Raw genomic sequence first — 24,874 nt, forward strand, 5'->3', positions numbered from 1 at the left:
TGCCCGGCTGCCGGCCGGCTGGGGGAGTGCTGCTGGAGCCTCCCCTCCGCCGCTGCCCAGCGGCTCCACTTTCCCTCTCGCTGCGGACAAGGGGGAAGCTTAGCTCCTGCTTTCGCTTTGCCTCTGCCATTGCACCCAGAGCGCGGCTTGGGCTCAGGACATTGCCTGCCTGCAGCTCCCGGCACAGCCTCTTGCCCTGAGCAGAAGTTCCCCACCTGAACATTGCTGTGTGAGGAAGCTGCCTCTGGAGCTCAGGCAAAGCCTCCGGAGTTTGGGGTTCCCCCCTGCCCCCCCTTTGCTCTGCCTTTGCTGCAGGCAGCAGCTCAAGGCAGTCCATCTTGTGACCGAAGCAGAAACTGCAGCTCCTGGGCTCTGGCTCTGGAGGGGAGCTCAGGTTCAGAGTTGTCTTTTCCCTTCCTCTGCCCAAATCGTTCAGCTGCTGCTGAAGGTGCCTGGGATGGGGATCCTTCCCAGCCGGGCCCAGGAGCCTGGGCAAGCTGTACCAAAGTTGTGCTGGCCTTCTCTGGGGGCCTTTTGGCTGAGCCAAGTCATCAATAGCATTCTTCACGGTCCTGCCCCTGAGGAAGGCTCCCAACCCTCCCCAGCACATCCTCTCAGCTGCTGTGGGCAGGGCAGCATCCCTTGGGCACTGCAGAGAGCTGCCCTGGCTGAGCCCCTGGCAGCAGCAGGAGCTGAGGGACACCTACCTGAAGCGAGTGCCCAGGCTGAGCTGCGGAGCCAAGGGCCTGTCCAGGACGATGGTGCTGCCGACGCCGAGGGCCCGCACGGGGATGCCGTAGCCACGGCTGTGCTCCACCAGCAGCTGCACCTCGGCCTGGAACTGCCCTGTGTCGTCCAGCTGGGCTGTGACAGACACAGACACCTGGCCCTCGGCGGGGATCACTCCTCGGCTGGGCTCGACCCTCCAGCAGCAGCCTCTGCCAGCCTGCAAGACAAGGCAGAGCCCAGCTGAGGCTGGAAACCGGGGCCCTTGGGGCGAGGAGGTGAGGGGAACAGAGCAGAAAGGCTTCACCTGCCTGCAGCTGAGCCAGGGGGGCTGCAAACAGCACCTCTGCAGGAGCTTACACCCCCCTGTGCCCCCCTCCTCTCACAGACTCTCCTCAGTGCCCCCCATGGCACAGTATCACCAAGGCTGGAAGAGACCTCAGAGATCATCCAGTCCAACCTGTCACCACAGACCTCATGACTAGAGCATGGCACCAAGTGCCACCTCCAATCCCCTCCTGAACACCTCCAGGCATGGGGACTCCACCACCTCCCTGGGCAGCACATTCCCATGAGCAATGACTCTCTCAGTGAAGCTTTCTCCTCACCTCGAGTCTAAACTTCCCCAGCCCAAAGGACACCCGGCCTCAAGAGAAGGTTGGTTCCTCCTCCAGTCTCCTTGGAGGCCTTTTGCTCAGAGGCCTCTTGAAGTACTGAGAGGCTGCAAGAAGTTGACTTTTCTCCAGCCAGTCCCAGGGAGAAGATCAGAGAATCACAGAATGGTTTGGGGTGGAAGGGACCTGCAGGATCTTCTAGTTCCAAGCCCCTGCCCTGGGCAGGGACATCTCCAAGTAGAGCAGCTTGCTCAAAACCCCATCCTCAGTTCAAAGCTGAGACCCAGGCTTGTTCAGCCTGGAGAGAAGGAGGCTGAGGGGAGACCTTCTGGCTCCCTGCACCTCCCTGAGAGGAGGCTGGAGCCAGGGGGGGTTCAGCATCTCCTCCCAGGCAATAGGACAAGAGGAAATGGCCTCAAGTTGCATCAGAGGAGCTTTAGGTTGGGCGTGAGGAACAATTTCTTCCTCTGGAGGGCTCTCAAGGCCTGGCCCAGGCTGCCCAAGGCAGGGGTGGAGTCCCCATCCCTGGAGGCATTTCAAAGCCTTGGAGCTGTGGTGCTGAGGGCCACGGTTCAGTGCTGAGCTGGCAGTGCTGGGTTCAGGCTTGGCCTGCAGGATCTGAAAGGTCTTTTCCAACCCAAGGCATTCTGTGATCCCAGAGCTCCAAACCAATGACTCCCACAGCCAGGGAGCTTCCACAAAGGAAAGGGAGAGCTTGGAAACAGGCTCCAGGCTCACTGCTGCTCCAAGATCTCCTCAAGCTCTGTTCTCCTGAGGGCTGCCCCAGCTGAACCTGCCCCCAGAGCCAGGCTCCTCTGGCCACCTGGGGATGGAACATCTTGCTTGCTCTCTCAGGCAGCCAGCTGGGAAAGCTGCAGATGCAAAGCAAGCCCCAGGTGGCCACAGAGCAGCCATTTCCCTTGGAAGCCTCTCCAGATACTCACCACCTCTGCCTGGAAGGCTGCAGGGATGGGGCTCTGATTGCAGAGCTGCAGACTGCGGGAGACGTCCTGCAGAACTGGGATGCTGCCAAAGTTGATCTCTTGGGGCTGCACAGAGACAACTGGGCCCTGCCCAATGCTCACCAGGTGGATTTCCTGCTCCAGCAAGCAGGGAGGGGGAGAGAGAGAAAAAAACCACACTCTAGGGAAAGCTGGCAAGGATCAGACAGCTCTGAGGCTGCTCCTGGACAGGAGAGAGCTCTGCCTGCTGGCAGTTGGCAGTGTTGGAAGCCTGACCCAGGAGGCCTGCAGCAAGGGTGGGCTCTGGAGGGAGCCCAGCTGAAAGCCACAAGCTGCTGTTGTCAGGGGGAAAGAAACCAGCCTGCCCAGCCTGCTGTGCCAGCAGCAGCTCTCCTGCCTGTGCCCTGTGCCTGCTTCCAGCCCTGCTGCTGCTCAGGCTTGCCCCAAGCCATCCCTTTGCTGCAGAGCCTTCTCAGCTCATTCCCAAGGCAGCCTTTGCCTCAGCAGCACTCTGGGCTGTCCCTGGGTGCTCCTCCCCAGGAGCCCCACGGGAGCAGCAGCTGCTGCTGCTCTCCTCACAGCAGAGGAGGAGAGCCAGGGAGGCTGCTGGCTCATGAGCCCATCTGCCCTGTCCCCAGTGCCCTGCTGTGGCACACTCTGCTCACCAGCCCAGAGGGCACCACCCTGCCTCTCCTCTCGCCGCCACCCGCTGCCAGGGATCCCTCTGGCACAAGTTCCCTCTGCCCTGCCAGCAGCCCTCTACCCTTCAGGCCCCAGCAAGCCCTGTGGCACAGAGCAGACTCACCAGGGGGTGTCCTGCACAGCCAAAGACAGCCACAGAGGCAGGAGTGTCCTGGCTCCCTAGCGCCTGGGCCACCAGGGTCAGGGGCATCTCCACGGAGCTGTGAGGCTGAATGATGCCACAGGGCACAGGGCTGGAGTACAGCACAGCAGCCTCCTCCTGCTGCTCCTGGAAGGGGGAGGAGCACAGCATGGCATGGGCTGCAAGGGACCTTTCAAGCTCCTCCACTCCAAGCCCCTGCACTGAGCAGGGACATCTGCACCTAGAGCAGGCAGCTCAGAGCCCCCCACAGCCCGGCCTGGCAGGGCCCCAGGCAGCTCAGAGCCCCCCACAGCCCGGCCTGGCAGGGCCCCAGGCAGCTCAGAGCCCCCCACAGCCCGGCCTGGCAGGGCCCCAGGCAGCTCAGAGCCCCCCACAGCCCAGCCTGGCAGGGCCCCAGGCAGCTCAGAGCCCCCCACAGGCCGGCCCTGGCAGGGCCCCAGGCAGCTCACAGCCCCCCACAGCCCGGCCTGGCAGGGCCCCAGGCAGCTCAGAGCCCCCCACAGCCTGGCCCTGGCAGGAAGGCACAAAACAAGCAAGGAGCCTTGGACAGTCTCAGCATCCTCAGGGGCTCCCAAAGCTGCTGTACTCACCAGCAGCCACGTTTGGGCTGGCAGAGCAGCCTTTGCCCACCCTCTGAGCTCTCCTGCATGACAGCAGCCCAGAGCACAAAGTGCTTCCCAAAGGGCTGCCCAAGGTTGCTCTGCAGGAGGGTTCCCATTGCCCTGCTCCCTAAGGTCCCATTCGGGTTGGGTCCTGTTCTCAGCGCACTGGAAAGCACCAAGGTCTCTCTCTCCCAAAGGCCTTTTCTCCCCAGCACAGCCTGGCTGAGCCCTGGGGGCAGGAGGTGGGGGTGATGCCAACCTGAGGCAGCAGTGCATAGCAGCCTGGCAGGTCGCTGTCGTTCACCAGGGTCAGCAGCTGCTGGGCAGGGAGCTGCAGGTAGCAGCGGCCGAAGGTCACCACGGGCTTGGGCACTCGCAGAGCAGGAACCACACACCTGGGCAGAGAGAGGGCCAAAGGCAATGGAGACACTGGCAGAGGAGAGGCTTCCTGACTCCTGAGACGGCCTGGCAGGGAGCAGAACACAGCTGCCTGGGGCAGAGAGGCTGCAAAGTGCCCCCAGCAGCCTGGCCTGGACCTGCGGTGCTGTGGCCAGCAGGAGCGGGGCAGGGATTGGCCCCCTGGGCTCAGCACTGCTGAGGCCACACCTCACATCCTGGCAGCAGCTTTGGGCTCCTCACTCCAAGAAGGGCACTGAGGGGCTGCAGTGGGGCCAGAGAAGGGCAACCAAGGTGGGGAAGGGGCTGGAGGACAGGGCTGGGGAGGAGCAGCTGAGGGAGCTGGGGGGGTTTGGCCTAGAGAGGAGGAGGCAGAGCAGAGCCCTCCTGGCTCTCCACAAGTCCCTGAAAGGAGGCTGGAGCCAGCTGGGGCTTGGGCTCTGCTCCCAAGGAAGAAGGGAGAGGACAAGAGAAATGGCTCCAGGCTGTGCCAGGGGAGGGGCAGTGCCAATCATTCACAGGATTGCTGTGCCCTTCAGGCAAGGGCTCAGGGCCAGGCCTGTCCATTCTGGGCAGATGCTCCTCAAGGTGGCTGCTGTCAAAGCCTGCTCTTCCCATCTCTGGCTGGCCAGAAGCAGCTCCTGGAGCCAGCCTTCTCCTGTGCAGCTGGAGCCAGCAGACCCCATGGCAGGGGCTGGATGCACCAGGAGAGCCAAAGGGCTGCAAGGAAAGTGCTGGTACCTGGCTGTGAGGGGCAGTGACAGCAGCTCCTGGCCCACACCATCCACATCCACCACCAGTGCCAGCTCGTAGGTGCCCAGGGTGTTGGAGCACAGGGTGACCTGGGGGGAGAGCAAAGCACCAAACACTTCCCACAGCTGCTCTCCTGCCATTGCCATGCCCTGGGAAGCAAAGGGAGGGCTTTGCCCTAGGTCTGCTGCTCCATGTGCAGAGCACAGGCTCTGGCAGCACCACAAGGCTGCTGGCAAGAGCTGCTTGGAGAAATGTCCTTGGCAGCTGCCAGGCCCTGTGTGAGAGGAATGCAGGCACCAGCAGAGCCATCTTGTGCTCAGCACTGCCTGGCAGCTAAGGGCCCAGGCTCTGCTCTTCACTGAGCAGCAGAAGTGCAGGGCAGAGCTGCTGACTCCAGCAGAAGCACTCCAGCTGTGCAGTGGGAAGCTGCTGCAGAAGCTTGGCCCAGCAGAAGCTGCTCAGCTGCCAGAGCTTTTGCAGTGCCACTGAGATGACTGCAGGGAATCCAAGTGTGGGGCAGGAGCTGCAGCTTCTGCCTGCAGAATCCAAAGGCTGCTCCTTCAGGAAGGTCCCAGAGGCCAGCCCTGCTGCAGGGCTCTGCCTGGCCTCACCCTCCCAGGCAGCAGCACTGAAGCCCTCTCCCAGAGCAGGGAAGCCTCAGCCCCAGCTGCCGAAGCCCCTCTGGCCCCACCGCTCCCTACCTGGATGTCCACGAAGCTCTTGGCACAGATGGTGCCTCTGCAAGGGCTGATGGTGAACTCACAGGGCCTGAGGAGCCCCGTGGCTGCCCTCCTCCAGGAGGGGAGAGAGTTGTCCAGCAGCTGGGCAGCGCTGGGCACGCTGGGCTCTGCTGTGCCATCCCCGGGCAGGCGGAGGGCGAAGGCCAGGGGCAGCGGGGAGGCGTTGGTGAGGCGACAGGACAGGCTGTGAGGGAAGCCTAGGGGAGAGGACACAGCTCTGCACCTCTGCACACAGCTCCTCTGCCTCCTGCTGCCCAGAGCCTGGCATGCTCAGACTGCACTGGGGCTTGGGCTCTCCTCACTCGGAGCTACAGCTGCTGGGGAAGCCAAGCAGCTCTGTGCTGGCACTGCTGGGGGACAACTCATTCCCCATCAGGCAGCCAGCTGCCCTCCTGGCCAGGAAGGCCAAGGCTCTCCTGGGCTGCATTCAGGAGAGTGTGGCCAGCAGGGCATGGGGGAAGCCTTCAGCTGCCAAGGCCTCAGCCATGCCAGCAGCTAATGAGGACACTTCTCCTCTTGGATCCCCTGGTTCTGCCTGCTGGCATTCCTCTTGCTTTGTCTCTTCACAAGGAAACCAAGAGGCAGAGCAGGGATGGAGGGAGGGGAGGATGCAGCTCAGCAAAGGCCAGCAATTCTCTCACAAGTCCAGCAGCAGGAGGAAAACAGAGAGGGATCCTGGCCAGGCTGCTCCTGGCTCTTCAAGCAGCCCAGAACTGGCTTCCCATGCACACCTGAGACCCCCTCAGGACAAAGCCTTCTGTCAGACTCAACTGCAGCACCAGAATCTGCATCTCAGGCAGCAGAGCTGGGCTTCTGCTGGGCAAGGAGAAGGAGCCCAGGACTCTGAGCACACCAGGGCCTGAGGCAGAGCTATTCCTTGGCCACATTGCCTGGCAGGGGAAACCCAGTGGCCCTCCCAGCCCCAATGAACATCTGACACTACAGCTCGGGGGGGTGGGGGTGGAAATGGTGTCCAGGCCTGACAACAACATTGAGCCACAGCAGGCACAGGCTAGTCCACAGCTTCAACTCCCTTCTCCTGCAATCCCACCCCCTGGGCCCTCCTGGGACTGTCACAGCCATCCTGCTGCCAAGGACTGGCAGCCTGGGGCTGATGAGGGACACCACAAGACACCGGCTGCTAGTCCCTGGGGCCTCTTGGATCTCATGATGGCAAAACACTGCCTGAGCAACCTGCAGCCCTGCTTCAACATCCTGAAGGCTGCTCTGGAGGGCCACAGGTGCTGGAGGCTCTGAGGCTGCACTCTGGGGCTGCAGAGCCCTCAGGCTGTGCTCCAAGGCCAGGCCACACTCACCATAGGAGACGTCCCCGAAGCGCAGGCAAGGGACATCGAAGTGCAGAGAAGGTGCAGAGACACAGCCCCTGTGGGGACACAGCAGAGGAGGCCTTGGCTTGGCTGCAGAGCACTGCAGAGCCTGCAGCTTGCACTGCTGCTGGCATGCAGCAAAGCTGCTCTCACAGCACAGGGGGCTTCAAGCAGCCTCTCACCTGACACTCAGGGTCACAGGCTCAGGGGATCCTTCCACACGGAAGCTGAACTCTTCTCTGAAGTGCCCCAGGCTGCTGGGACAGAAGCAGACCTGGACAACCTGGGACCCACCTGGCAAAACCAGGCCCTGACAGGGGGAGAAGCTGAAGCAGGAGCCCAGAGCTGTACTTGGAGGGACCAAGCTGAAGGAGGCATCGATGGCTCCTTTGTTGTGCAGAGTCACCTGCAAGACATCCAATGGGAACACCTGAGGAGCCTTCCTCCCTCCCTCCCTCCCTCCCTCCCTTCCCTCTCTCCCTCCCAGCAGGCTGATGTGTGTCCTGGTCAAACACCTCCCAGCTGGAAGAGGCAGAAGCTGCTGCCTGCTGCTGCTTGGCAGAAACCAAAGGACAGTTCTGCCTGTGGGGGTTTCATGCAAAGCAGCCAGAACTGCAGAGAATGAATCCTAGAAGGGGTTGGGCTGGAAGGAACCTTCAAGCTCATCCAGTTCCAGCCCCCTGCCATGGGCAGGGACACCTCCCACCAGCCCAGGCTGCTCAAGGCCTCATCCAGCCTGGCCTTGAACACCTCCAGGGAGGGGGCACCCATGACCTCCCTGGGCAACCTGTGCCAGTGCCTCCCCCACACACACTGCAAAGAATTTCTTCCTTCTCTCCAGGGCCAGGCTGCCCTCCTCCAGCTTCACCCCATCCCCTCTCATCCTGGCACTCCCAGCCCTTCTCCAAAGTCCCTCCCCAGCTACTGGCAGCTGCTCTAAGGTCTCCCTGGAGCCTTCTCTTCTCCAGGCTGAAGAGCCCCAACTCTCCCAGCCTGTGCCCACAGTGGGACTTCCCCCCAAGCCCTGCCAGCCCCTGCTGCTCACCACATAGCTGTTGGTGGAGCCAAGCAACACCTGCCCAAGGTCCAGCTGCTCCAGGCTGAAGCAGAGCCAGGGCCCTCGGCCTTCCCCTTGGATGTGCAGAGGCAGCCTGGCCTCCCGGCCTGGGGAGAGAGTTCCATTGGATGACTCCTTGAGGGGGGCAGGGACCTTCCAAGGGCAGCCAGCCCAAGCCCCCTGCCCTCAGCAGGAGCAGCTGCAAGCAGAGCAGGTGGCTCTGAGCCCCAAACAACCTGAGCTGCAGTGGTTCCAGGCAGGGGAAACCTGCCCCCTCCCGGGGCACTTTGGGCCAGGCTCTCAGCACCCTCAGGGGCAAACATTCTAGGGGGATGAGGAGGGCAGCCAAGGGGCTTGGAGGAATCAAGGAGCAACAGGAACTGACTCCCCACTGAAACCTCCTGGGGCTCCTCTTTCAGGCACCTTGCCTCTGGGACAGACTCCAGCCTGAGAGCACAGGGGAGCAGCTGCTTTGCAATGCTCCTCTTGCACAGCCCCAGGAGAGGAAGGCCCAGCAGGGCCTGGCAGGAGCAGGCTCCTCTCTCCCAACACAAGTCAAAAGCTGATCCCTGGCATGGGAGCTGGGCTGCTGGACCTCCACGGGCTCTGGAGCTGAGGCAAAGCATCAGGTTCCCTGGAGGAAGCCTGCAGCAAGCTCCCACCCTTGAGACACAGCCTGAGCAGCACCCTGCAGAGGTGGAGAGGAAGGACAAGGAAGCCTGGACCTGGCTGCAAGCACTCCCTGCCCTGGGCTAGCACAGCAAAGCCACCACCTCTGGAAGGGCAGAGCTGGGGGCAGGGATGGCTGCTGCCACCCACAGCCTGAGCACACTGCAGGGAGACAGCAGCAGCACAGAGCTCAGCCAGCAGGCTGCTGGGGCTCAGCTTGCCAGGGAGAGCCTTCTCCTGCTGAGCAGAGCCAGCCCTGAGCAATGCCACCCAGGGGAAGCACAGCCTCAGAGCTGCCAGGGGACAATGCCCAGGCAGGGAGAAGCAGCTGCTGGCCAGAGATGCTCCTCGGGAGGGCACCCCGCACTCAGGGGGAGGAGATCCAGGGGCTGGGAGCACTCTGGAACTCAGCTCCTACCACCTCAGGAGCCCCAGGATGCCTGCAGGCAAGGAGGACTCCTCTGGGAGGGAAAGGGGCTGGAGGGGCTTAGGGGCCACTGAAGCTGCTGAGGTCTGTAGCTCCTCAGCCTTCACAGCCTCCTCCCAGCAGGGCAAACCCACGGCAGGAAACCTGAGCCCTTCCCTGCCTCCCGTGGGATCTGGGATCCAGAGGCAGTGTCCTGAGCCCTGGCCTTGGCCAGGAGAGCAGCTGGGAGCCACAGGGACAGCAGGCACGGGTCCTGTTGGCCACTGACCCTTCCTAGCAGCTAGAGCAGGAGCCAGGGGGCTGGAAGGTTGCTGGGGCCTGGCCTGCAGCCTGGGGCAGAGAGCAGCAGGAAGAAGCTGTACCTGAGATGGCACAGTAGAGCCTTGCTTCATAGACTCTGGCTGCCTGGGGCCTGAAGGTCACCTGGATCTCAGCTGAGGAGTTTGGCCACACCTCTCCCTCCTAGAAGAGAAGATGGCAGCAAACCATTGATCTCCAAAGCTTCCAGCTCAGCTTTGCAGCCACAGCCCTGCAGCCTCCCTTCAGAGCAGCAAGGCAGAGCGAGGAGCAAACACCACATGTGCTGGGCTGGGGGAGGAGAGGCAGACACAGGCACAGCTCTGCATGGGAGCCTGCTCCAGAAGGGAGGGAAGCCTGGGAAAGCAAGAGCCTGAGAAGGCTGGGCAAGGCAGAAGGGGAGAGAGCCATGGAGCAGCCCACTTCTAGCCAGCCCCAGAGCCCAGTGTGGAACATCCCCAGAGCCAGTGAGGAAAGATTTCCACTCCCAGGGCTTGAGGCCAGGCTACACTTGGTGTCCCTCCATCCTTACCTGGAGCACCAGGAGCCTGCCAGAGACAGAGCAGCAAACTGCTCTCTGGCCCCAGGGGCACCTCAGCTCCCAAAGCCCCTTGCAAGCTGCCAGCCTTGGGCCCAGGCTCAGAGGTGACCCTGGGAGGGAGGTTCCCAGCCGGTGCCATCCCAGGTTCCAGGAGGGGATTGCTCCTGCCACGACTCAGCTGAACTTTGCCTCCTCTCCTTCCCTTCTTCAGCTGGGTTGGGACCTGGCAGTGCTGTGACAGCCTCTGGGAAGCCCCAGAGCCCCCAGGGAGGGGCTGGCCTTGCAGCTGAGCCTGCAGAGCCCTCTGAAGGCTGGCAGGACGCTGAGGCAGTGCCCTTCTGTTGGAGCCCTGGCAGCAGAGCTCAGCTGCCAGCAGGCTCTCGCCCTCTGCCGGGAGCCTGCAGCTCCCAAAGGCTTTGGGCACCGCGCTGCGCCCCCGGGGCTCCAGCCCTGAGCTCTTCTCTCTGGGCACAGCCAGCCGGGGGCAGGCTCTGCCAAGGGACCTCCCCCAGGCAGGAGGAGGAATGGGGGCTCTGGGCTGGGGCTTACCAGCGGCTCGATGCTGAAGATCTGGGAGCGCAGCAGGGCCTCTGCTTGCGCCTTCGCCCTCTGCTGCTGGCAGATGTGGGAGAGCCGGGAACGGCGTCCTTGGAGAGCAGGCTGCTTCCTGGGCTCCTCGGGGGGATGTGGCTTGAACTGCCCCTGCAGCCTGCAGCCCAGAGCCAAAGCCCAGCAGCCCATCAGGCAAGGGCAGCGGCAGCAGCCCTGCAGAGGCTCTGCCAGAAGGCCTCGGGGAGGCACAGCAGCGGCACAGCAAGGGGCTGCCCCCGAGCCCCCGGCTCCCAGCCCCAGCCCAGCACCCCTGCCTCTTCCCTGCCCACTTGCACTCCATGCTTGCAAGCTCTGAAGAGCTCTGTGCAAGCCAGCAGCCCCCCCAGAGCCTTCCTGCCTCACAGCCACTGCCACAGCTGATGGAGGCTCCAGCAGCAGCAGCCTCCAGTGGCTTTTCCTCCCCTAGAGCTGCCCAGGGCTGCTCTTGGCACAGCCTGAGCTTGCACAGCAGCCACACACTGGGCAAGGCAAACCAGAGAGCAACCCGGGGCTGGCCCAGCCCCACTGAAGCTGCCTTGCTCAGAAGCCCCTGAAGAGCCCTCCAGCTGAAGGCACTTTCCTCCCCAGCTGTGGCTTCAGACTAACTGCAGCTCCCTCCATGCCCCCGGGGCTGGAAGGACACCCAAGGCTTCCCCAGCTCCCCCAGGCTTTGCAGTGTGCTTCCCAGCTCAGCCCCTGGGCTCCAGGGGTTCCTCTGCTGCCTGATGTGGCAATTTCCCAGCTTCCCCACAGCCAGCCTTTGGAGAGCCTGCCCCATCTCCCACCACCACAAAGACACAGGTGCTGGAAGCCAATGGGGCTTCCAAGGGCTGCCTTGCTCCACCCTCCCTGCAGAACCCTCCACCTCCCAACTCTGCTCAGCCTCTAAGGAAGGCTGGAAATAGCTCCTGGTGCTGGAAACTGGGACAGCAGGAGGCAGTTCATGGCCTGCAGCAGGATGGCCTCAACCTTCCGGGCCCCTGAAGCACTCTGCCCTGCACAGGGCTGGGAAAGGAGCCTGCCAGCTTGTGCCAGCTGCAGCAGGAGAAGCTGCAGTGAGTAGCAGCAGAGTTGTGCTGCCTGAGCTGTGCTCAGTGCTGCTACTCAGGGCAGCCCAGCACTGAGCCTTGCCTCAGCCTCGTGGACCCTCTGGAGCCCAGAGATCTCTGCACCTCAGTGCTTTGTGCCCCCACAAAGGCAATTTGCTCTCTGGGGAAATCCAGGCCCTGCAGTTCCTCCCCAAGACACCATCTCAGCTGGAGTGTGGATGCAGCTGGGAAGGGAAGTGCTGAGCTCCAGTACCCCAAAGCCCAGGGGTCCAGGCCTTGGTGCTGTGGGGGCTTTCCTGGCCTCCACCACTGCAAAGCACCCAGAGCCCTGGAGGCCAGCCTTGAGTGTCACCCTTGGAGAGGGATCTGCCTGCAGTGCAGCTTTCCAACCCACCTCTGCTGCTGCTGCTCCTCCTCCTCCTGACTAGCAGCAGCCTTCCACTGGAAGTGAGCTCTCACATCACTGCCATTGTGGATGAGCAGGGTGCTGCAGGTGCTCAGAGACAGGTAGGTCTTCTGCATGGCCAAGGAGCTCCTGTCCAGCCTGATGTTCACATCCACAGCTGTGCCACTGAGGCTGCTGTGAATGTCTTCTCCTGGAAGAAAGCAGAGGGGAGTCTCTGCTCGTCTCACTTGCAAGCTACAGGAGCATTTGGATCCTTTCTACCAGCCCCAGACAGCTCCAGTGCTCGCTGCAGGGCTGCAGCACCACAGCAGCACCCAGGGAGCACATCAGGCTGCCCAGGAGCCAAGGGCAGCAACAGGCACAAAGCAAAGCTCTGCTGCAGGCAGAGGAAACACACCCCCAGGGCATCTGTGAGCAAGGCTCTGCTTCAGCATCAGCTCTGCTGAGCCAAGGCTGTGGGCAGCATTTGGAGGTCACACCTTGGCTCCCCACTTACTCCTCAAGGGCCTGGGGAGGCTGACACTTCTCCTGGGGCCTGAGCTGGGCTTCTCCTGCCCCAGGATAAATCTAACAGCTCTCCCAGGAGGCAGGGAGCACTTCCTGCCCAAGCCCAAGAGCCTTTTAGTCCTGAAGCTGTGAGGTGTGGGATGGAGATGGGGAGAGGAGAGTGCAGCAAAAGGGTCTGAGGCCAGCCCAGGGAGAAGCAGAGCAGGGGACAGAGGAGTGCCAGAGGCCCTGGGCACCACAGAGTCTGGCTGAGCCCTGCCCTCCTCCTGTCACCCCTCAGGCCCAGCACTGGCTGGGAACCAAAGCTGAGCCTCTGCAGGGGGCAGCCAAGGACACAGAGTGCAGGCAGGCAGTGCCCAGCACTGACCTGAGTCACAGTGCAGGCTCAGGACCCCGCGGTGCTCCCCGCTCCGCAGCGGCAGGAACTCCACAGCCACCTGCACGGCGTCCCCGACCCCCAGAGCTCCCACACAGGGCTCAGCAGAGAATGGGCTGCAAGAGAGAGACAGCAGGGCTGCTGCAGGGAGCCTGCAAGAGACCTTTCAGCTCCAGTCCAACCATGCTCCCATTGCTAGGTCACCACCAAACCCTGGCCCTCAGCACCGCACCAACCCCCCCAGGGATGGGGACTCCACCACTGCCCTGGGCAGCCTGGGCCAGGCCTTGACAACCCCCAAGGGGCAGAAATGGTTCCTCATGGCCCAGCCCAAACCTGCCCTGACACAACTGAGGTCATTTCCTCGTGGCCTATCACTTGTTCCTTGGGAGCAGAGCCCAAGGCCTGCCTGGCTCCAGCCTCCTGTCAGGGAGCTGAAGGATCCCAGAAGATCTGCCCTCAGCCTGCTCCAGGCTAAATCAACCCCAGATCCCTCAGCTGCTCCTCACAAGACTTTTGCTCTGGAGCCTTCACCAGCTCTGTTGTCCTTCCTGGAGCCAGCCCAGCACCTCAATGTCCTCCCTGCAGTGAGGGGGCCAAAAGTCCTTGCAGTACTCAGGCTGTGAATCCAGTACCCAGTGCAGGGGTACACTGCCCTGCTCCTGTTGGCCACACCACGGCTGACCCAGGCCAGGATGCTGTTGGCCTGCTCAGCCACCTGGGCACAGGCTGGCTCAGCTGCAGCCTCTGTTGAGCAGCACCCCAGGTCTTTGCTGGGCATCTTTCCAGCCACTCTTCCCCCAGACTGGAGTGTGGCAGGGGGTTGCTGTGACCCAGCTACTGGACCTGCCACTTGGCCTTGATGAACCTCATGCCATTGGCTTGGCCTTTGACCCAGCCTGGCCAGGTGCCTCTGTAGGTTAACAAGCAGCTCAGCACTGCTGCCCAGCTTGGGCCTGTCTGCAAACTGACTGAGGCAGCCTCAATGTCCTCACCCAGGGCATTGAGAGAATGTTCAGGAGAACTGGCCCCAGCACTGAGCCTTGGGGAACACCACTGGGGACCAGACACCCAGTGGAGTTAGCTCCCTTCACTGCAGACAGCAGAAGGAAAAGCAACCCCCCGGGATCAGAAAGAGAGCTCCTGGCTCAGTGCTGAGGAGATTCAGCCCTCAGAAGGGCCTAGAGGAGAAAATGACATCAGGTCCCCCCCACACCACACTGCACCCAGCTGCCTGCAGTGAGGCTGCAGAGCCCAGCTGCTGGCAATGCCACCAGAGCAGGGCTGCTGGAGAGCACAGGGCTGGAAGAGCTGCTGGCACTCAGAGCTTCCCCCTGGCTTCCTGCCAGCCAGAAACCTGGCCTGCAGAGCTGCAAAGGGCAAGGCAGCTCCTGGCCCAGGAGATGCCAGCCTAGGAAGCAGCCAGGGCCGGGCCAAGCCTGGCCTGCAGAGCAGAGCAGGATGCTGAGCTCCTCACCTCTGAGTGCTGAGGCTGTAGTGAGCCTCCCGCTGGCCCAGGTTGCGCAGCAGCAGAGTCCTCTGGGTGCTGTGCCTGACCGGGCAGAGGGAGAAGTGCAGCTGCTGGGGGAAGTCCAGCACAGCCTGGGCACCTACAGCCCGGATGGGCACAGGGAACTCCTCCCTCTGGGTGACACACAGCAGCTGGTGGCAGTAGTCCTGCAGGGAAAGGAAGAGCCTCAGCAGGCTGCAGGCAGTGCCGGCCCCGGGGCAGAAGGGAAGCTGCTGGGCTCTGGCTGCCTGCCAGCTGTGGCATCTTCAAGAACTCTGCCAACCAAACCAAAGCAATTCCATGCTTCTAGAAGCACCCCATGCTGTGTGCTGAGCCTTGTGGGAGCACCCCCTGCCCCCATTTTGCAGGGGAACACGGGCATGGCTTGGAGCAGCTACAGAAACAAGGAGCTCTGTGTGCCCAGCACCCACAGCATGGCTGGGAGGGTGCTGGAGCACTGGGCCAAGCTGCCCAGAGAGCTGCCCAGAGCCACAGACCAGTGGGGCTTGGAAGGCTCCTCTGGAGAGCATCCAGTCCACTCCCCCTGCTAATGAGGCTGTGCCTCTGTTGTGGAGTCTCCTCCTCTGGAGAGCTTCCTAACCCTCCTGGACATTGCCATCCTGAGCAAGCTGCTGTGGGTGTCCCTGCTCCAGCAGGGGGGTTGGGCTGGGTGAGCTGCAGAGCTGCCTCCCAGCCCCCACCATTCCATGGCTCTGAGAAGCAGCAGGCACGAAAAATGCTGGCTCCAGAGCTCAGCTTCTGTTGTCTGCCTGCTGTGGCCAGCAGGACAGCCAGGAGGTGAAAGCAGTTTGCCAAGGTGCTGCTCCACACTCTGCTCAGGCCCACTTTGCTTCCTCCAAACCACAGGTCACTCTTGAACAGACTTTTGGATTCAGCCAGGCAGTAAAGCCATGAGGAGGCAGCAGTGGACACAGCCTAGAAAGCAGCACCTTGAGAGGCTGCCCCCAAGCCTCACCCTGAAGCCAAGGAAGGTCACCCGAGGAGCCCCAGCAAGGAGAAAGAGCCCTGCAGCACCCAAGTGCCTCCTGCCCAGGAGAGCAGCATCTCCAGCATGGGAAAGGCTTTCTCCCGGTCTGAGAGGCAGTGCAAGCCTCCTGAAAGCAGGACAGCTCCTCAAAGGCCAGCCCAGCTGCCCTGCTCTGCAGCCAGCCCTGCAGCTGCACCTTCCACTGAAGGCAGCAACCTCTTGAGACCTGCAGCCTCACCTTGTGCTCCTCGGGGGTGAAAAGGATGCGGTAAGTAGAGGCCATGCCAGGTGCTACCTTCTGCCTCACACCCATGGGGCCAAGCAACTTGAAGTAAGGAGAGGTCTCCATGATGACCTTCACCCACTGAGGAACCTGCAGGGGAGACACAACTGGGATTTTGCCACCTGTGGCACTGTGAGGAGAAACCTGGCCATGGCCAGCTGCATCCTTCCTTCCCAAGGCACTTCCAGCACAGAGCACCAGGCTGGAGCCAAGTTCCTGCTGCCTGGGCAAAGGAGCTCTAGGACATGGGCTGCAGGCCCAAGCCCTGCTGTGAAGCAGAGCCAGAGGAAAGGAGAAAGTGAGGCCCATTTTAATGAGGAAAGGGGAAAGAGCAGCACAGAGTCTGGGGTCAGTGTGGAGCACACCAATGTCCCAGGGGCCTCTTGCCAACACTCCCAAGCTGGGCACCAGAGCAGGAGTGGCTCTGTTCTCCCCAGCAGTAACTGAGAGGGACCACACTTTGCAGCCTTCCTTGCCAAAGGGCCTTCTCTTTCCAGCCACAGCCCTGGCAAAGCCTCTTCTCTCAGGACACACTTGGCCTGCTCTTGCTCTTCCCCCACAGCTTTTGTTCTCCCTTTGTTTCCCCCAAGAGGCAGGTGTGGGGAGGAGCTCCTTCCCCTGCTCTCATGCAGGCTGCTTCTGCCTTCCCAGCTGCCCTCCTCTCCCCTTCACATCTTGCTCTCCATTGCAGAGCAGCAGCTTCCAGGAGGCTTTGCTGTTGCTGAGCCCTCTCTGCCTCCAGCACCCTGCCTGCTGCCTGGCAAGAGAACCCCCTGTGTGCACAGGCTTCTCTCCTGGAGCCCTTTTGCACCCAGCTCCTCTCCTCCCTCCTGCCTCTTCCCACCAGCTTGCTCTGGGCACCTGCCTCACTCCAGCAAATGTTTCCCCAGCTGAAATCCAGAGAGTCTCAAACGTTCCCCTTGCCACAGGAACAAAACTGCTGGCATTTGGCAGCATTTCCCTGCTCCACTTCTCTGGGGAATCTCCTCAGCACCACCAATTCTTTCCAAGCACAGGTGGAGACCTTCAGGAGGAGATGGCTCTGGATGTGCTGTGGTGCTCCAAATGGAAAGCAGAGCTCCAGAAAAGCCCCAGCAGGGCTGAATGAAGCTCAGCAGGACCCCAAGTGGCAGCTCAAGGCCTCCCCTTGCTGCTGCTCCATCAGCCTGTTCCACTGCTCTTTCCAAACACCTCTCCTGGAGCCCCTCCCTAGGCCTTGTCCCAGCATCAAGTGGAGAAGACAGCCCCTGAGCTCTGCCAGTGAATTGCAGAAGCAGCTAAGCAGGCTGTGAGAGGTGGAGATGCCCTCCCCAAAGCCAAGACTAACCAAGGAGCCCTCAGGCTGCGGTGCACACTTGAGCTCCAGCACGAGAAGAGAGAACAACTGGAGAGCCCCCCACATTCTCAGCAAGCCAGGGCTTTCAGTGGCAAGGCTGCTCTCTAGGCAAGCTCCTCTGGGTGAGCTCCCAGCAGCACATGGCAGTGTCAGAGACAGCATGCCCAGAGTGGGCAGGTTCCTCCCACCCCCCAGCACTTACCCTGCCCTTGTTGCGCAGCACCAGCGTCTCTTCGTAGACCTGGTGGGGGAGGTAGTTCTGGAAGAGCACCTCTGCTGGGAGAGGCTCAAAGCAGCTCTGCTGCAGGGCAGCTGGCAGCTGGGGGTGCACAGAGAGCAGGCAGAGGTTCAGCTGCTGGCAGCAGGACTCCTGAGCAAGAAGCCTACACTGCTCTCCAGCCCAGCCCAGCCTCTTGGCGAGTCCCTCTGCCCAGCTCAGCCTGGGCAAGCAGAAGCTCTCCCACCTGGCTCCTGGGTGGCTCAAGAGGAGCTGGGCTGTGCTGAGCAGGCTCAGGCTAAGCAGCTCCTGGGCTGTCTCTCCAGGTTCCCTCTCCCAAACACGGGGCACAGCCCTGTGCTGCTGTGGTCACACAGCACCAGAGCACTCCCTGACAGTGCTGGCAGCACTCATGGAGCAGCTGAGGGCCAGGAATGGACAGGAGGCTCCAGGGGAAACACTCTGGGGATGATCTTTGCTCTGAGGCAGGGAGGCCGAGGCCCACACAGCCCCAAAGAGCTTTGCCAATCTAAACCTGGGAGCTGCTAAGGAGAGAACAGCAGCAGAGGAGGGAAGGCAGGACAAGGAGAGCTGAGTGCTGGCAAGGGTCAGCTCCCTTCTCTGCAGCACTGGGCAGCTGGAGGAGGACTGGACTTGGCAGCTCCTTCTGCCAGGAGCTTTCAGTGGCTCTTTGGTCCTGCTCTGCTGCTGCTGCTTTTGTTCCACTCCACTGCAGCAGCAGCCTGGCAATGCACACAAGCAGCAAATGCTGGCAGAGCAGAGGCACTGCTAGGAGAAAGTTCCTCCCTGCTTTGCCTCCCCTCTCCCAGCTGTGCTGCTGCCACTCCACAGCCCCAGGCAGCTCTCCTGCTGCTCCACACAAGCCATGGCCAGGCTGAAGCCAGCAGCTGCAGCATGCTGCCAGTTCTCTGGGTGCCCAGCTGAGGGCTTCCCAACCTCCTGGGCTGGCCAGGGCAACCCTCAAGCAGTATGTCACAGGTGTGCTGCTGGCCATTGCTGCTCAGCAGCCTCCCTCCCTGCTCTGCCCTCGGGGCTGTGTGCTCTGGCCAGCAGCTCTGGCAGCAAAGCAGCTTGAGGCCCAGCTGCAGCAACCACTGAGCCAGACAAGGCACAGCCAGGGGCTGAGGCCCCTCTGCAGCTGGCAGGAGCCTGCAGCCTGCAAAGCCAGCCCCCTGGGAGGGCCCCAACCTGCTGCTCCACCCCAAAGCACCACTGCAGCTGAGTGTGCTCAGTCCTGAGCAACTCCTGCAGGCCTTCAGCCCTCCAAGGCCAAGGCTGCCAGCAGCGAAGGAGTCCCAGCCCCAGGCCCTTGGCAGCGACCACCCCAAGCAGCAGCTGCCTGTGGCAGCAGGAGGATGGCAAATGGCAAGCTCCTGCCCTTGTGTCCTGCCCCAGCCTGTCCCCTGCATGGGGCTTGAGTGCCAGGGGCTCAGCTCCAGGAACCCCCCCCAGCTGCAGCAGAGCTTCTGCAGCACAGCTCAGGACTTGAACATCTCAGCAGGGAGCAATGGCTGAGCTTTCTGCTGGCAGGAGGAACTCAGCACTGCCAGCAGCTGCACAGCACAGCAGGACCTGGCCAGCCAGCTCTAGAGAGAAGCTGGAGGCAGGCCTGCCACCAGCAGGCTCCTCTCCAAATGCCTCAGCCAACAGCAAGGAAGAGGGCAGGAAAAGTTTACCTTTGGACAGGAGGCCTCACTGGAGTCTGCAGGCTGGGGAATCAGGGGCAGGGTCCTGGCCTCAGGCTTGCCCCTCCTGGGAACAGGGGGCAGCTTCCCCTCCAGGCTGCTGCCCCTCTGGGTGGAGACTGGGGGCAGCTTCCTCTCCTGGCTGCTGCCCCTCTGGGTGGAGACTGGGGGCAGCTTCCCCTCCAGGCTGCTGCCCCTCTGGGTGGAGACTGGGGGCAGCTTCCTCTCCTGGCTGCTGCCCCTCTGGGTGGAGACTGGGGGCAGCTTCCCCTCCTGGCTGCTGCCCCTCTGGGTGGGGACTGGGGGCAGCCACATCTTCTGGATGTTGCCCAGCCTCTGCTTGAGCTGGGGCAGCCTCCTCTCCTCAGCCTTGCCACCCCTCTGGATGATCTGGGGCAGGCTCCTCTCCTGAGTGCCACCCAGGCTCTGCTCCATGAGCTCAGGCATCCCCTGCAGGAAGGAGGAGGGAGGCAGCTGAAACACACACCACCAGCACAAGCCACAGCAACCCCTCTGCTCCTCTTGTCCAAGTGTCACTGAGGAGGAATCTGTGGTCAGAGCTACCAGGCCAGTCCTGGGAGACTCCTGAGGGACCTGCTGCAGTGTTTCACCCCAGAGCATTCCTGAGGCAGAGCAGAAGAGAGCAGCTCCAAGCAAGGGGCTCTGTCCCATGAGCTGCTGCCTGATTTGCTGGGGCATGCCTGGGGCTTGCTGCTCTCTGGGCACTTGTTCCCTCTGTAGTGCTGCTGGCTAGAGCCAGGGAGCTCTGAAGAGAGCAGGGCAAGAGTGCTCAGAGCTGCCCCAGCTCTGCCCTTGGCCCAGGCTCCCCAGCCTGCCCTGTGGAGATGGCACTGCTGGGGGAGGCAGAGGAGGGCAGAAAAGCAGCCCTGTGCCAGGGCTGAGGTGCAGAGGAATGCCTCCAAGTCTGAGTTCTCCTTCATTCTCTCTGTCCTGGCCTCACAGAGCCCTCCACAGAGACATCTCCTTGAGAGACCCTCAGCAGCAGGGCAGCTCCAGTCAGCAAAGGGGACATGGATGGAGAGGAAGGAAGAATTGCCCTGACTCCACTGTTTGCAGGGCTGGATCTGTGCTCCATGGAGGCTATCCCAGCAGGGTGGGGGTTGGAAGGCACCTCTGGGGCTCAGCCAGTCCAACCCTCTTGCAAACACAGGGTCAGCCAGAGCAGCTTGCCCAGGATCACACGTGGGTGGGTTTGGAATGTCTGGGACCTCTCTGGGCAGCCTGCCCCAGGGCTCCTTCTTGACCACAGCAGCTACTTACAGTTGCAGGCTGCTTTGCCTCTCTGGCTGGCTTCAGGTGGCCAGGTGCTGCCACTGTGCCCTGGAGCCCCTCAGGCATTTTGGAGGGCCTCCTGGAGCGCTGGTTCTGCTCAGTGGCCATGGCTCAGCTCACCTGCAAGGAGCAGCAGCAGACCTTTGAAAAGCCAGAAGCCCACTGCCAGCAAAGCCAAAGGCTCCACAGTGTCTCCAGGCTGGGGCATCCTTCCCCAGGGGAGAGCACCTGGGCTGCCCTGCTGCTGTTTCTGCCTCGGGGAGCACAGAGCTCCATTCCCTGGGCAAGAAGCAGAGCTGCTCAGCAGAGCTGCTCAGGGCTGCTCTGCTTGGCTTCAGGGACAGAAATGAGCCAGCAAAGATGACTCCTTCCAGACACACAATTACCACAGTGCCCAGGAGCATTTCTCCATGGAGAATGAGGGCCCTGCTCTTCACTCCCTGACACCCAAACTCCAGGCTCCCTACAGGCACCCCAGAGGCTGCAACAGCAGAAAGAAAAGCAGGAAACCACTCAAGGGAGAAGCTCAGCAAGAAATGCTGCAGGGGTGAGAGCAGGGCCACTTAAGGCTTCATCCTAACAGCAGCAGAGGCTCTCCAGCCTCCTTAGCCTACAAGCAGCATGGCTTAACAGGTCCCCCTGAGTGAAGCAGGTCCAGGTGAACTTCTTCCACTCAGCAGCATGGCCACCACCTCTCTTCATCAACCAAAAGCTATCAACAGTGAGCTCCACTCTGCTGAGGGGCACCAGTGATCCACAGCCAAGCTGGCACAAGAGGCACTGCCAGCAGCCCTAAGCAACATCCTCTCCCCCTTGCTGAGCCAGCTGCAGATTCTGCAGCAGCACTTGCCAGTGTCCAGCACAGGCTGCTTGATGGTCACATCCTGAGCAGCTGCCTTCCTGGAGCCTCCCTGAGAGCTCTGAAACGCTCAGGAAACCTCAGTCCCAACCAAGCTGCTCTCATCTCAATCCTCCAAACCTTCTTGGGCAAATAATTCTCAGTGTGCCTGCCCCACTCCCACACTGGGGCCCAGTCTCTGGAAGAACAGAAACACTCAGCTCAGAGACACCCAGCTGCAGAAGGGGAACTGACCAAAAGCAGCAGGAGGAATGCAGCCTCCAGCCTGACCTTGGCAGGCTCAGCCTGATGCCGGCTCCCCAGCACACACACACACTGCTGGCTGCCAGGACAGGGAACATTGCCAGCGGCTGCACTGCTGCAGCACTGCCTGGGACCCCGTGCTGGTGAGGCTTGGACTTCACTGAGTTGTTTCCCATCCCTCAGTTCAGAGGCAAGGCTGGACAAGCTGTCCTGAGTTACCTGCAGCCTCCTGAAGCCGTCCAGCCTCTGGATTTTCACACCCTGGGGGTGTCCAAGGCCAGCTGGGATGAGGCCTCCAGCAGCTGAGGCTAGTTGAGAGCTGTCCCTGCCCAGGCTGGGAAGCTTCATCTCTGAGGCCCCTTCCAACCTCAGCCCTTCTGTGCTCTTTCAGACACAACTCACCCTACGAAGCAGCCTTGCTTTCCACTCACCTCAGACAGGGAAGAGCACTGCAGGATGCACAGCCCAGAGTGGCTCCCAGAGCCCCTGCTCAGGCAGCATTGCCCCTGGCAGCTAAAGATCTGCTTTGTTTCAGCAGCAACCTGACTCTGTCAAACTGCTCAAAGGAACTACAGAGCCTGCAGGTCCCCCACACTCCCAGGGGGGGTCAGGGGCGCTGAGAGATGTCTGTGTTCCTCTTGGCCCCACACTCCCTTGCTGCCCAGGAGGCCCATGGTGGGCTGCAGGACACTGTCAGCATGCTGTGCAGCACTGCTGCAGGTGCTGGCAGGGACACTGCCAGTGCCCTTCCTTCAGCTGGCCCAGGATGTCACCCAGCTGCTTCAGCACTCCTCCAGGCGTGGCTGGAGACCGGGGAGCACAGTGCTCAGTCAGCTCAGCATCTCCCACAGCCATGCCCAGGACCTGCTTGGCCAAGCAGAGGCCCCAGCCAGGCCCCAGCTGCAGTTCCTTGACCCCCAAACCCACCTCCTCTCAGCCAGGTGTACCTGGTGGCAAAGATTCTGCTCAGCTCACCCAGGACATGGTTGAGTTTCACCTGCAGGTCCTTGAGGCTCTCTCTGGCTTCTGGGTCCAGCTGGAGGAGGGACAGATTGGAGAAGCCATCAGGGTCCCTGGTGCAGCCCTGGGGGACAAGGCCCTGGGGATGCCTGCAGAGCATCTCCCAGCAGCAACAGCAGCTGAGGGAGAGCAGCCATTGACCACAGCCAGAGACTCCAAGAGCCCCTGCTCAGGCAAAGTTGCCACTCTGCAGCCATTGCACTCTGCAGCCATTGTGGCTCCAGAGCTGACCGGCACCGGCACCGGCACTGGCACCGGCGTGCTTGAGCTGAGAGCTTCCTCTGTTGGTTTATAGTATTTAGGGGAAATACAAATGATTGTATTTATAACTATAGCATTGAAATAAATACATGATAGTATCGAGGTGGAACAGATCTATGTATTGATTAGTTTGTTTTAACAGCTAACAACAGACCCCTGAGCCATGGCAACAACTCAGCCAAAGGCCATTAGAAAATCACTTGGTGCCCAGACAGAGCTGGTGCACAAACACACAGGAGTCCAGGCTGCTGGCTGCAGAGAGTGCTGGAGCCTGGCACTTGGAATGGAGGGGGAAGGAGACAACACCTCTGTCAGGTGTGAGCAGGTGAACTTTCTCCTCAGCCTGGTGGCTGAGCTTAAGGATGAAGTGGCCGAGCTGCAGGATGAAGGATCCAGGCTCAGGACTACAGGGGAATGTCAAAGGCAGTTAGAGATGTGGGAGCAGGCTCTGCAGCCCTCCCCTGTTGAGGGAGGCATCCCTGGAGACAGGGAGGGATGGGTACAGGTCCCTGTCAGGGGAAGCAAGGGGAATCCATCCCGGCCCTCTCCCCCCCAGTTGCCCTTGCACAATCAGTATGAGGCCCTGCAGGCCGAGGGCAACGGGGATGAGAGGGCTGAAGAGGAACCACTGAAGGAGATGCCTAAGGCCAAGCAGTCCCCACCAAGTGTAAGGACCAGCACTGTCCAGACAAAGAGAAGGGTTATAGTTGTTGGGGACTCTCTCCTGAGGGGGACTGAGGGAGCCCTATGTCATCCTGACCCATCCCACAGGGAAGTGTGCTGCCTGCCTGGGGCCCAGACAAGGGACATCAGCAGGAGACTCCCTAAGCTGATCCAGCCCTCTGACTATTACCCATTGCTGGGAATCCAAGCTGGAAGTGATGAGGTTGAAGGGCAGCAGGACAATCAAAAAGGAACTCAAGGCCCTGGGACAATTGATTGATGGGGCAGGAGCTCAAGTGGTGCTCTGCTCAGTCCCCTCAGTGGCAGGGGAGTACACTGAGAGGAACAGGAGAGCCCACACCATCAACAATTGGCTCAGGGATGGTGCCAGCAGTGGCATTTTGGGTTCTTTGATCATGGGGCAACTTCTACTGCACCCAACCTGCTGGGTCCTGATGGGGTGCAGGTATCTAGAAAGGGCAGGAGGGTACTAGCACTGGAGTTGGCAGGGCTCATAGGGAGGGCTTTAAACTAGGTCTGAAGGGGGTGGGTGAGGAAAGCAGTCTCTCTGGAGAGGAGAGAGTGGGACACAAATTAGGGTGGACTGGGGTTATAGATGACTCCAGGTAAAAGTTTTTGGTAACAGACTTATTGGCACTAAAAGATCATAAAAAGGCAATAAAGGCACTAAAAGCAAGCAAAGCAACCGGAATATGAGTGACCTGAGAACTATAATAATACAAGGAATTAGGGAAGCTGTTCCTAGAGGACAGAATTTTGATAAAGCTTTTAGTGACCACCAGAGGAAGGATGAATCTCCCACGGAGTGGATGGGAAAATTAAAGAAAGCTCTGCAGATGTACTCTGGAATAGACCCAACCCTGCAGTTGGAGTGATACTCCTCAGGACACAGTTTGTGGTGAAATCATGGGGAGACATTAGAAAGAAACTGGAAAAGATCGAGGACTGGCAAGACAGGGGAGTAGAGGAGTTACTATGGGAAGCTCAGAAAGTATATGTAAGGAGGGATGAAGAGAAACAAAAAGCAGAGGCTAAAGTGTTTGTAACTGCTGTAAGGGAAAGTCAGAAGTCAGGCAGCTGCTCAGACCTTTGGGGTACTATCGATCATGGATAAAGGTGTCAGGGGCTGTATATTCTGGGGACAAGAATATCAAATGAGTCCCCAGAAGGAGGAGGTAATTTTTTTGGTAGATGTGGGAGCAGAAAATCGATTATACAAAAGACTCCTAAGACTCCTAAGAGGGTTGAGAAGGAAAAACCCCAGCAACAGTAATTGAAGCTAAAGGGGAACCTTTTAAGGTGCCCCTGCTTGAAACTATAGAACTAGAATCTGGAAAAGGATTTGTTTAAATGATTTGTTTGTTGTTTCAGAGACTGAATGCACTCTCTTGGGAGAGATCTCTTTTTGTTTTGTCAGCAACAGATTGCAGCTGTCCGGACTGCAGAAGAAGGGTGGCCGCATGTGTCGCGAGTGAAAGGACAGCAACCTCTGAGCCTGGAGAGGTTAGAGTGACTCTACAGAGAAAGCAAAACTGACATCAGCATGAATCCCACGCCACTTATACAGGTGATTGGAAGCATCTCCGAGA

At 60.7% G+C, this 24,874-nt stretch overlaps 1 protein-coding gene across 1 annotated transcript in view; it reads right to left on the reverse strand.

Annotated features, from left to right (window-relative positions):
- The window catches only part of LOC137455233 (hydrocephalus-inducing protein homolog), a 60,322-nt gene extending 39,996 nt beyond the window's left edge, over positions 1-20,326 (reverse strand). Inside the window, exons 1-18 of the mRNA XM_068165854.1 lie at positions 20,207-20,326; positions 17,205-17,321; positions 15,622-15,756; positions 14,363-14,562; positions 12,877-13,001; positions 11,991-12,192; positions 10,991-11,002; positions 10,506-10,665; positions 9,481-9,580; positions 8,011-8,129; positions 7,148-7,371; positions 6,954-7,021; positions 5,599-5,834; positions 4,886-4,986; positions 4,008-4,143; positions 3,108-3,272; positions 2,285-2,437; positions 708-946 (exon numbers count right to left, since the gene is read on the reverse strand). Of these exons, the coding sequence (XP_068021955.1) occupies positions 708-946; positions 2,285-2,437; positions 3,108-3,272; positions 4,008-4,143; positions 4,886-4,986; positions 5,599-5,834; positions 6,954-7,021; positions 7,148-7,371; positions 8,011-8,129; positions 9,481-9,580; positions 10,506-10,665; positions 10,991-11,002; positions 11,991-12,192; positions 12,877-13,001; positions 14,363-14,562; positions 15,622-15,756; positions 17,205-17,321; positions 20,207-20,326 (2,612 nt within the window). The remainder of the gene's footprint in view (positions 1-707; positions 947-2,284; positions 2,438-3,107; positions 3,273-4,007; positions 4,144-4,885; positions 4,987-5,598; positions 5,835-6,953; positions 7,022-7,147; positions 7,372-8,010; positions 8,130-9,480; positions 9,581-10,505; positions 10,666-10,990; positions 11,003-11,990; positions 12,193-12,876; positions 13,002-14,362; positions 14,563-15,621; positions 15,757-17,204; positions 17,322-20,206) is intronic.
- Between the last annotated feature and the right edge of the window lie 4,548 nt (positions 20,327-24,874).

Source organism: Melanerpes formicivorus, unplaced genomic scaffold (assembly GCF_026170545.1).
Source record: "Melanerpes formicivorus ecotype bairdi unplaced genomic scaffold, bMelFor1.0.p_v2 SCAF_93, whole genome shotgun sequence".
NCBI classification, from domain to species: domain Eukaryota; kingdom Metazoa; phylum Chordata; class Aves; order Piciformes; family Picidae; genus Melanerpes; species Melanerpes formicivorus.